At 42.4% G+C, this 11,458-nt stretch overlaps 2 protein-coding genes across 2 annotated transcripts in view; one reads left to right on the top strand and one right to left on the bottom strand.

The window, feature by feature from the left end:
* Nucleotides 1–2,880, top strand: part of LOC102308791 (acidic leucine-rich nuclear phosphoprotein 32 family member B) — a 9,127-nt gene extending 6,247 nt beyond the window's left edge. Inside the window, exons 3-7 of the mRNA XM_005949403.3 lie at nucleotides 53–175; nucleotides 601–787; nucleotides 865–959; nucleotides 2,191–2,254; nucleotides 2,416–2,880. Of these exons, the coding sequence (XP_005949465.1) occupies nucleotides 53–175; nucleotides 601–787; nucleotides 865–959; nucleotides 2,191–2,254; nucleotides 2,416–2,495 (549 nt within the window). The 3' untranslated portion in view covers nucleotides 2,496–2,880. The remainder of the gene's footprint in view (nucleotides 1–52; nucleotides 176–600; nucleotides 788–864; nucleotides 960–2,190; nucleotides 2,255–2,415) is intronic.
* A 4,015-nt stretch (nucleotides 2,881–6,895) lies between these two features.
* On the bottom strand, nucleotides 6,896–10,876 carry LOC102309924 (coronin-2A-like). The gene is made up of 10 exons (XM_014329986.2): nucleotides 10,676–10,876; nucleotides 10,454–10,570; nucleotides 10,170–10,319; nucleotides 9,659–9,859; nucleotides 9,473–9,589; nucleotides 9,002–9,106; nucleotides 8,802–8,898; nucleotides 7,352–7,467; nucleotides 7,184–7,274; nucleotides 6,896–7,089 (listed from the first exon to the last, which is right to left on the bottom strand). The coding sequence occupies exons 1-10, from the start codon at nucleotides 10,874–10,876 to the stop codon at nucleotides 6,896–6,898; spliced, it is 1,389 nt and encodes a 462-aa protein (XP_014185472.2).
* Between the last annotated feature and the right edge of the window lie 582 nt (nucleotides 10,877–11,458).

Raw genomic sequence — 11,458 nt, 5'->3', positions numbered from 1 at the left:
TATATTTCTGTTTGATTTTTTTGATTCACAGCTTTTCTTTGTGTCTCTGCAGTTGGAGCTCAGTGACAACAGGATATCAGGTGGTCTGGAGGTCCTGGCAGAGCGGCTGGTGAACCTAACGCACCTTAACCTCAGTGGGAACAAGTTCAAAGACATCAGCACCCTGGAGCCGCTGGTGGGTGGAGTCTACATCGTTATTTAAAAAAGAAGTGACATATCACTGCTGTGTGCTTTTGTATGTGAATAGGTTGTAACCATCAGTAAATCATATAACAGCATGAAACACAAACACATTTATATATGTATATATAAACAAACAGTTTCTATAGTAACAGCCAACATGGACAACAGTCAGCAGCTCTGTTATCCTTATACTGACATGTAGGTATACAATATATGTGCTGGTCTCAGGTGTCCATAATGCAGTTTCAGCTTGTAGTGACATAATAGTGCACGAGCTGTGGGTCGTCAGTATTATGTCCAAAGCAAACTTGCACACAGTGTGCTGTAGCCAAACGAGGGCAGCACTTTGTACTTCTTCATTAGTTCTTTGAAAATGTTTTCAGAAAACTGATCGGATGTCCGTCTTTGTCCCTCCAGAAAAAGCTGCCCCAGCTGAAGAGTCTCGACCTGTTTAACTGCGAGGTGACAAACCTGGCCGACTACAGGGAGTCCATCTTCAAGCTGCTCCCCCAGCTCACCTACCTGGACGGCTACGACATCGACGACTGCGAGGCCTCCGACTCCGAGGGCGAGGGAGACGGCGTCGACGATGAGGACGAAGAAGGTGAAGGTTTGATTTCTAGAAAACTGAGAGAAAATTAAAGCGACAGTAATATTAAGATAGTTCTTTTTATTTTGCAGAGGGCGAGTCAGAGGACTTTGAGGAAGAGGAAGAGGAGGATGAAGAAGACGTAGTGGCTGAGGAGGACGACGAAGACGACGACAGCGGTGATGAGGTGAGTTTGGAGTTAAATCAGTAACATTTACATAGAAATGCTGAAGAACGATGAAAGGAGGGGAAATGAGATGCGAAGTGTCTTCTGTTTATCTGTGACGTATTTGCTCGTCTGTCCTCCACATGCTGTCTAAAACCACTTTCATCACAGCATCACAGTCAAATGCCCTCTGTCCTGTGAATTTGGTGCATTAAGACTACAATAAGATGGAGTCAATCTGCAATTTAATGAGGTTACGTTGGCGTTTACATGTTACAGTTCGTGATGAATCTCTGAAAAGTCCAGGCAGAACCTCAGAAATGTAACCAGAATGCAACCAGTTAAGTGCCATACTGCACAGAGACGTGTTGCAGACAGGTTGCATTCAGGGACACAAGAGTTGCTCAGTGTTTGCAGCATGTTGGGAATCTGTCTGCATATATAAATAATTAATTCTAAACTCCTCGACAAAGTGACTGCAGGCACGCTGGGATTGGTTGGAGGCAGGTTGGCTCCCACCAGGAGACCCGTGCAGTTGTGTAAACACCCATATGGATAATTTATAATACAACAGCTCTGTTTGTTTATAGGTACACACATGTGCTTTCATGTAGTCCTCCAAAACCCGACAGGTGTCTGTAGGTTAAACACAGATTGCTTGGAAAGGAACAGGGAAGCTTGTGGTGCGCTTGATGAGTCAGGAGAGGGTCTCCTTAATTCTTGTTCACGAAAATTAAAAGTCGTCATGTTTGATAACAAGAAAGGAAACTGACTACACTTAAAAACAATACGGCGAGAAAACACGTACACAAAGTCTGACGAAAAGCTGTATGCCAAGCACAGTTTGCTATAACAACCCCACACACTATAGGTGGTTCCAGTAAAAGCAACGAAAGGCAGGATTTGTTTGGTTCTTAGCAAAGTAAAACCATTCAGGCGTCACTAGTAAAACATCATCATGCTTTTTCTCATGTTCATGAGTAGAGGCTGGTCAGTGTTCTGCGCGTGGCTGAGTCGGTCAAAAATACACAGCTTTTGCAGTACAGTTTAAATGTTCACAGTTTACGTTCAGTAAACACTAGTAAAACTTTGATTGTTAGCTTGTGGTACATTAGTCTGCTCTGACTTTCCGAGCGGGGTAATCCCGAGTTGAGGGAGCGTTCCACAACACATTTCCAACTGGGAACTCTGACTTTCCGACTGATTCGGAAGAGGCACTGTGAGTTTGCATCAGCAGTCTTTGTCCCTGCAGGATGGAGAGGTGAACGGAGATGTGGACAGCGAGGAAGAAGACGATGATGAAGATGAAGAGGATGGTGAGTAAACCTGTATTTTTCTTCACTATTACTTCTCTTTGTTTTGAGGAACACTCGAACGCTCATTTATATCTGATGGTGTGTGTTGAGTTGGTTCAGTCAGGTGTAGCCAAGTAGTAACTAATCAGCCAAATAAAAGACTCCCATTGTTCTTCCTGCAGATGAGGACTCGTCTCCAGCCAAAGGAGAAAAGAGGAAGAGGGACCCCGAGGACGAGGATGATGATGACGATGATGAATGAGGGCCTGCAGAGACCCCTCCCTGACCCCCGCAAACCCTGCTGACCTCTTATCCACTCAGTCTAAATGTCTCATCCCTGCTGCCAATTCTTCCCCCTCTGCCTCCTCCCACTTTCACTCTGGGCCACGTCCCATTTCTGACTCTGGTCTCCTCGCTTGTCGCCTGCCAAATTGACATCCGTTATTGTCTAAAACGCCTCATTAATTATTTGTTTTGCTTTTTTTTTTTTTTTTTTTTAAATACTTTCATTTCCACAAGTTGAGCCAAATTTTTTTTCCCATTGTCATCAACAACTTACAGCCTCCATTTAGTCCTCTGTTTTTGCCGCAGTGTTATTCTTTTGGTTTAATGGCAGCACGTTTATTTTTTGTGAACTCAGGAAAGAAGAAAACACTTTAACAGAAAAGTATCTGTTTTCTCGTCCCACCATCAACTGTATAAAAGAGTTTGTTTAGCTATTAAAATAAGAAGCTGCAGAGAGATTCTCACATTTTTAGAAGCTGGAACCAGAGGATGTTTCGCCTTCTTTGGAAACCTGCAAATCTTCCATCAGAATATACAGCTAGACAGTTTTTTATTTGTTTATTTGTTTGTTTCATCACAGTTTACATTTAAAATGGGGGGGGGGGGAAACAACCTAAACTTGTGCTAACAGGAAAGAAACCATCTGAACTCTAAATTCCAACTCTTGTTTGTGGGCAGTAAATGCATCACCAGTCTGGAAAAGCTCAAAAAAACAAAACGTTGCAGACTTTACGTCAGTTTTCCTCTTCCTCCTGAGAATAAATGTCTCTCCTTAACTTTTTTTTCCATTGCATGTGGGCGTGGTTTATTTTATTTTTTTACAAGACAATAAAAACATGAGTTAATAAATGAATTAATGAAATCTGAACCCAACTCCATTTCCTTATTCCCTGATGTCATCGGTCTGTGATGTAGCTCGTCGCTCTGATGACATCGTTGTGTTAAAGCCAATGTTAAAAAAACAAAAAAAAGCTACCCACCCTCCTCCCTCTTCCTGTTGCCAAGGCCAAACCTGCTCAGGGCAAACCGTGTTGTCTTTTTTTTGCCAACAGAGCTTTTTAAAAGAAATATTTTTTCAGAGGAATTTGTTTTTGTTTAATTTTTGTATGGTTGTCTGGGGAAACGCTCTGCCTCTTTCCTCCCCCCTCTCCCTCTTTCTGCCTCCTTTAGTTTCTGTCTCCTCAGTAGAGAGCTCCAGATGTTCCTTCAAGCTTACACTGACTAGTCGAGGTTGTTTTCTTTTTGTTTTGGTTTTTTTGTGTTTTACTTTCTGTAAGTTAAATGAAAGCAAACAAAAAATACATACAAAAAGGACTTTGTAAATAAAATCTTAACATTTTGCTCCTGGCTCTTGTGTCCTCGTCTCCCCCCGTCTCGTTTAGTCTTTTAAAGCCAGCGCTGCTCACAGTCAGTAGCGGTTTTTGACATGGGTGACATGGGCAGTTGCCCAGGGCGGCATCACGGGCATCGGCAAAAAAAGTTGCTCGTTCTCATGCTGCCCCGACATCATGAGCGCATATTGGGAATGGCATAGGCACCGCTCTATTTTCTATCGGCCACTTACTGGAAGGGCGCCCTCCGTATGCGAGGTGCACCTGCTGCTTGGGGCACAGGGATGAGAGGGTGGGGCAGCGGGTTATTCACTGGCTGGTTGGAGCAGCATCTAATAACCAACCCGCACTAATATATACAGATCACTCAATTATACATATCAAGGATTAACAGAGGTTAGGTGCTTGTTGGGAATCTCAGTCTCACTGAACGTGCTCCTGTGACTAGCCAGCATGTGTCATGGAGTGGGTGGGAGGTATTATCCATAATTGTCCTTATCTTGGACAACATCTGCCTCTCAGACACCACCCTAACGGAGTCCAGCTCCATCCCCACAACATTACTGGCCTTGTGGGTCAGTTTAGTCTGTTGGCATCTGTGACCCTCAACCTGCTGCCAGCATGCAACAGTATAGAGGATAGCACTGACCTGATACAACAAGATAACATTAATTAGTACGGATAGTGAAAACTTCTGTTTATGTTTGTTAGCCACTTGGCTATGATAGTAAACACTGATGTAGCTGACTGAATTTTTTGGCCAATTTTTAGCACAATTGCAGTTGTGCGGACATATACACAGTGGACCAAATGGTTCTGTGACAAGAACCCCACAGGCTGAAATGCAGAGCAAAACCATAACAGAGCCGCCCCATGTTCTTCTATAGATCAGATTCATGACTCCATCAGATCTGTTTTCACTGATTGATCAGTCCAGTTCTGATTTTTGTCCCTCAGCCTTTTCTCATCTTTGACGTTCTGTGTCAGGTCTGTGCTGGATTTTAAAATATTTATTTCCGCAAGCTGATGTGACGTCACAGATCAATCAACTTTAAATATGAAACACGATTAAGTCAGAAAACTGCAGTTCCTCTAATGGCCACTGGAGTGAGTCACTCATCACAAACTTTAAAGCAGAAACAAGAGCATTTACAGCCTGGTGCGAAACACATTTTTGGTCTTCATAACTAAATTTCCGGCACACGGGAGCTGTGTGTGTGCTGATCTGGAGCACAATATTACATAATGTAATTACCTGACTAATGATATGGCTCTATGTGTGTTGCAGACCACCCAAAACGAATAGTGCTTCAGTTTTGTTGAGGGAAACACTCATATTTTATTGGTCTTACATTCATTTTAATGAGTATTCAATGAAACACCAGGACTGAGGCTTCAAAGAGTCCAGAAACCCTGGGTGACTACATCAAACATTTTCATGCAGTCCAGTTCCAAACTTCATTCAACATTTTTTGCACACTCACACTGTGTTTTTCATGAGTTTTGCGATTTATGCATTTTAGCTCTTTTGGCCTACCAAAACAGCAAGGTCATGTATCTTACCCTTGAAGTTAGTTTGCAAACTGCTAACAAGAAGATCTGCTGTGTCCTTCTGCCCCTTCCATTGTTTCCAACCTGCTTGCACCAGTAAAAGTCACTAGAGCAGGTGGTGTGTGTCTGCTGCCTGACATCACTGCACCTTGCATGTGGTCATAATTACACTTAGCTCCATAAGTATTTGGACAGCTTTAATTCAAGAGTTTTAAGAAATTAGCATTTTTGCATCCCATCATCCCAGACGCAGGGTTTCTTATATTCGATGGTGACCATTGTGTTTCAGGTAGTTTGTGAAGTATGAAGGAAAATAGTCTCTGCTCCCAAATAAACCATTTCAGGAATTTTAGGAAAACAAGAGTTGTGGCTTCATCTACAAAGTCCAGTCTGTGGAGGATAACTCCGCTGTCTGTGAGTCACGCTGTCTCTGTAAGCCCCTCCTACACAGCAGGGTCTGAATCAGAAGGACGCTCTCATGTTCTTTCTGGTGTTTTTGATATCCTGCTCCAGCTGAGCAATTTTCATCTGCAGAACGTGAAAATACAAAAATATAAAAAAGTATCTGACAAGAACTTCTGATAACGTACTGTTTGTGAACTCACGTCTTTCTGATGGAGCTCCTCCTTCAGGCCTCTGATCTCATCCTGCTGCTTGTAAAATGCCTGGAGTAGCTGAAACAGAAAAAACTAGGACTGAGTTTGTGTGCAAGAGAAGGAGACACTCTTCTGAAGTGTTTTATTATTTATCCAACCTCACTCTCGGTCATTGGTGGCGGTCTCTCGGCAGGCTCGCAGCAGTGCGGGGTGCAGCAGTATGTCCACAGTGGGACCTGGGTCTCGTCTGGCTGCCACCCCGACAGATCGCTCAGATCTTTGGGATATTTGGCATCCTGATAGGACAGCTGCTCCTCCAGAAAAACCTCAACAGAGAACAGCAACAAAAGTATCAGAGAACTACTCTCCAAAAAAGGCTCAGGTCAGTTTCAAAGGATGTGACAGTTACTGTAGTAAAACATATTTCCTAGTTTGTCTAAAGAAAACAGAAGTTTCTAAAAAGAGTACGGTGGCATGAAAAAACATTTCCCCTCTTTCCCAGTTTCCTGTTTTTTGTAGGTTTGTCACATTTAAATGTTTCAGATCATCAAACAAATTTAAATATTAGGCAAACATAACAGAAGTAAACACAAAATGCCGTTTCTATATGAAGGTGTTTATTATTAAAGGGAAAAAATCCAAACCTACATGGCCCTGTGTGAAAGGTGATTGCCCCCTAAACCTAATAACCTGTTGGGCCATACTTAGCAGCAACAACACCAATCAAGTATTTACAATAACTGGTGATCTTTACAGATATTTTTACAGACTTTTACTGTTACAAGTTTAAGTGTGAAAAAACATACTTAAAAACAGGAAACAAGATAGGGACCAAGCACTTTTTCACACAACTGTGTACCACTTTAAAATCAAGAAAAGGCACCCCAGATTGGTATATTTCACCCTGCAATGTCAGGTAAAATAACCAGATCACACTTTACCTCTATAAAGTCTTGGCCTATCTCTGTCACTGCAGCCGGGCTGCTCTGAAACCTGAGGGAGCTAAGCTGCCGCACCAGCCCCTTCTCAGCTGGGGTTTCTGGGTAAGGGTTGGGTACTCGAGGGTCTGGTTTCAGGGACATCAGCACTGGGCCTGGTGAGGAAATGTAAGAGATCAGTGATAAACTGAATGATCTATAGAGAGTAAATATCTTTAGTGTACCTGATGGCCCAGGTAGGTTACAGACCTCTGTTGACCCCCAACAGCCACTCCTGAGCGGTCATGGCTGCCTGGTTTCCAGCTGTCATTGGGTACAGATCCTCTTGAAAAATTCCTGACTGGAAGGAACAAGAAAAAAACTGGACCAATACTTCTTGTACTCTGATTATACTCAAGATAAGTACATCATCCCAACCTCTTTGCGTGGTATGATCATGGACAGCGGTTCGACCAGGTCTTTGATGGCAATCAGGCGATAAAACCGGAAAATCTCACAGGCGGTCACATCTAGGCCACGCTTTGGCATCACCCCTGGAGTGAGTCAGACGTCAAAACACATTTTAGTCCTGTGTCATAAAGTATTGTGGATATTCTAAGTGGCACTAAACTCTTTGCCTTTTTCTATCATTACAACATGAAAGTCTAGACTTTAAAGAACGACAACATCAATATTTAAAGGTTGGTGAGAGGGTGGTGGAGCAAGGCATGGATTTTTCAGGCAGAAGACTGGTCCTATATAGAATGCCTTAACAGTCTTGCAACCAGACATAAGACAGTTTGAGAAATATAGGATGACCAACAGGCATGAAAAGACGACGATTGACCAACATTTGTTGAGTTGTTGGGGCAGAAGCTTGGCTCTTGGTGTCTTCCAGCTGTTAACATGACCGCAGGATGTAGCATTGAAACAGTGAAGGAAATTATCCATCAAAGTCAACATTTAAGTCAAGTTTGTTAGATCAGCATCAAAGTGCCTGTGAATGAACTTAGACAAGCTTTCTTAAAATTGTGTCGGTACCTTGAAATGAGTATAGGTATAGATGATGAGTTCGATACAAAGTTTTAGGTTTGTTAAAAACTGCAACCAAATCACTGTTACATCCACTTCAAAAGGATCACAATGCTCTATGATTTTTTTCATATCCAATCAAAGAACCAATATCCTTGAATATCAGATAGTTATAATAACAAAATGGAACCAATTTAATGTTTGTGAGAGAGTAAAAGAGACAAGCATGTTTGATCTGCTTTGATGATTTACCCAAGTTTGACTCAAACAGCATTTTGGGTAAAAATCCAAAGGGTCATGTCACCATGTGATCAGATGTCTGGTCAGAAGAAGTCATGGAAACTCAAAACTCTCTTATTTACGTACATTTTGATACCAGGCTCACCTGATTCCCAATTGTCATAGTATGAAGCCAGAATTTGCGTGACTTCATGATAAGTTGGAAAAGGAGGAATATCTATCGCTGATTTTCTTCCACTTATCTGAGTTTGGGTCGTTGTGGGAGTAGACTTAGAAGGGTCTTTGGCCCCGTCTTGTTCTGGTTCTACCTGATGAGCAGGTATTACTCCAGGGTCTCCACCCAGTTGGGCATGCCCAGAGTTCAACATGGAGGAGCAGCTGTTCTACTCTTTATGTTTGAGCTCCTCACCTTAGCTCTTAGGGAGAGTCGACCTACTCTTTTATTTTGTGACATTTTATGACTTTCCTCTGTAGGACGGCATTTTATGACTTTCCTCTTTTGGTCATTACCCAGATTTCATGACTGTAGGTGAGAGCTGGAACAAAGCTGGACTGGCAGCTGTATAAATGATGTCATTTACTAGCTAACACACTTATGGGTGTGTGTTGGTCTCACCAAGTCCTTTTTGTGGGAGCAGGGACCTGTACTCAGTCAGGTAGCTGATGTAAGGTTTTTCAGCACTTAGCTCATAGTACCGGATGTTTCCATCACCCTACAAGCATAAATACAACATATACAGTGGTGCTAAACCTCCTTGATGATGATTACTCAAATTTAACGGCACATTTTGCCATAAGCAGTTTATGTTTTTTGACCTTTCCAGCCAGATACAACATGTGTGTGTCTGGGTCATAAAATGGGAAGAGTACTCCAGCAGACCCATCCAGATCTTCTTCATATAAGGGTTCAGATAAGTCATCCTGCATGAAAACACATATGGGAATGAATGTAGAGCAAATTGTAAAGGAAAAAAAAATCAAGTTAAAATATGCAAAAGTTGCTCAATTGAGATATACAGTTATATAATTAATTCTCCAGTAAGATTCTCTTAAATCATTTCACAAGAAAGCAGTTTTTATTATCAGCTGTTTAATTTTATATATTTATTATATATTTATTTGTTTTTGTCTATGTGCCTCATTTTCAGCAATCTCTTTTTTAATCATGTCTTACGACCCAAGTATTCTTACTCCTAGAAAATGCTGGTAATTGGATTCAGGTTTAAGAACAAGCACAGCTTAGATTAAGTTTCAGATTACAGTTGAAGGGAAAAAAAACTATCTTACAGGGTCCCACAGGACGATCTGCCGGTGGTTCCAAGATGAGCTGCCAGTGGACAGAAGCAACTTCAACCCCCCGATGTATAAAACTTTGTTGGCCTTGTGTGAGCTACTGCTTGATACCTGCAGAAGTATCAGTTACCTTCCTGGCAATTTTCTGTCAGGACTCGCATTCACATACAATAATCATACCTGTAAAATCTTTCCTGTCCGAGGGTCCAGGACTCGAACGTGTCTGTCTTTGGATGTGACTGCCAGCCTGCTGCCATCAGTGTTGAAGCTGACTGAAAGCAGCAGTGCCTCAGATGGGTAGCGGTGGTGGATGGGCATCAGCACCACCCGAACTGGATACCTGATAACTGCACCAGCCTGGGATACATCCCAGAGAAGGACCTGGAGCAGTAAGTGAGACAAATTCACATCTGTTTTGCAGCCTAAATGCACTGGAATTACTGATTGTAGAGTGTAGCTCTTTAACATTTGGTTCTCTTGTGTTGATACTTTCTTTACTGGTTCAATCCTGTAAGGTGTCTATTATAGAAAACGTTTTATGCCAACCACTGGCTTTTTCTTTAAGATTTCTGTGCATTATGTTCATAAGATATATTGAAGGAAGTTGAATACAACACAAAAGCAAAGACGGTTTCTTTTAACAAAAATACGGTGCTCATTTAAGCCAGAATGTTATATGATTGGCACTGACCTTGTAGTCATAGGCAGCACTTAGCAGAAGGTTCTCAGCAGTTGGATGCCACTCAATTAGCCCCACTCTTCTGGAGTGGCCAATCAGGGTTTTCCTGGCCTTGGTGAGGTTCTGTTGGACTCCACAGACTGGGATATCCCAGATCTTCACCTGAATACATGCACAGGACCAAAGTGTATGTGCTGTACACTAAACGTTATATAATTCCCAATAATTTAACCCCATCCTTATCCTAAATCGAATTCCAAAGTTAATCCTAGTTAGTCGTTAACTAACTGCCATACAGTGCAGTCCTCTGAGCATGAGGCGATGCAGTAATCATCAAATGGATTCCACTTGACGTCCAGGACTCTGCCGCTGTGGCCACAAACCCTCGGATGCTGAGGATCTACTCTGCCTGTCTGAGAGAGAGAACATGAAACTATTTTAAAACTTTAGGTTTCCCCATTTTTTTTATCCTTTATTATGTTAATTCAGAGGAAATTAAATTAAAAAGGCCTATGTACATGATGGATGGGCAGGACTAAAAAGGACCCGCCTCCCGTGCACTCAGTCACCACAGCGATGAAGCAGGGATTGGCTGAGCAGTAGTGGTTGTCGTGGACACTACGCGTGATTGGCACCCCGTCGTAGCTGTGCTCCTTGGTGGCAGACTTTCCAAAAATGTGACGAAACTTTGAGCAGCGAAAGGATGATCGCCATGACATCTGGTGGACAAGAGTACAGTAGCATCAAGCTTAGAGGAGTTTAAGTTTTGGTGCAGATTTATATCAAGAAATCAGAAAATGGGGGGAAATCTAATGGGGTATGTTAGATTAATGTTAATCATTGAAGGAGTAATCCTTGACTAGATTAAAGTTAGGGGAAGTTAGGATAATGTTTAAGGTTAGGATAAATACAGGCTAATTTTGGGTCAAGCGAATACTTAAGATGAACCTAAGCGAAGGTCCCCGTGTCTCTCTGGTTGGCTCACACTGGCTACAGGTTTTGTTGTTGTTGTTCTTTTTTGTTTTTGTTTTCTTTGTCTCTCCTCCTCCTCTCTGCCTGGGTGGAGCTCGTTACGGGCTCTCGCTATTGGCCCACGCACCTGTGTGATTGTCTCCACCTGCTGCTGATCTGGCTGATTTCCCCAGCTGCTATTTAAGGCAGTGGCACAGAGCAGCTCACCGCTGGAATGTTGAACCTCCTGAGTTTGTGCTCTCGCCATTTTCAAAAGAATCCACCGTGTGTATTGTGTTGTGGAACTAACGTTGAATTCTGTTGAAGAACGTTCAACTAACATTGAAGAG

The sequence above is a fragment of the Haplochromis burtoni genome, unplaced genomic scaffold (genome assembly GCF_018398535.1).
Source record: "Haplochromis burtoni strain Fernald_Lab_line unplaced genomic scaffold, NCSU_Asbu1 Contig_454, whole genome shotgun sequence".
Classification (NCBI taxonomy): Eukaryota; Metazoa; Chordata; class Actinopteri; order Cichliformes; family Cichlidae; genus Haplochromis; species Haplochromis burtoni.
The sequence above is the reverse complement of the archived record's forward strand: the minus strand, read 5'-3'. Positions and strand labels throughout refer to the sequence as shown.

Excerpts from the sequence above, each read along its gene's own strand:
- LOC102309924 (XM_014329986.2), bottom strand. The coding sequence starts at position 10,876 with ATGTCATGGCGATCATCCTTTCGCTGCTCAAAGTTTCGTCACATTTTT. Across the intron at positions 10,320-10,453 it reads CATGCTCAGAGGACTGCACT|GTGAAGATCTGGGATATCCC; the intron begins GTATGGCAGTTA and ends GCATGTATTCAG. Across the intron at positions 9,590-9,658 it reads GGACAGGAAAGATTTTACAG|GTATCAAGCAGTAGCTCACA; the intron begins GTATGATTATTG and ends ATACTTCTGCAG.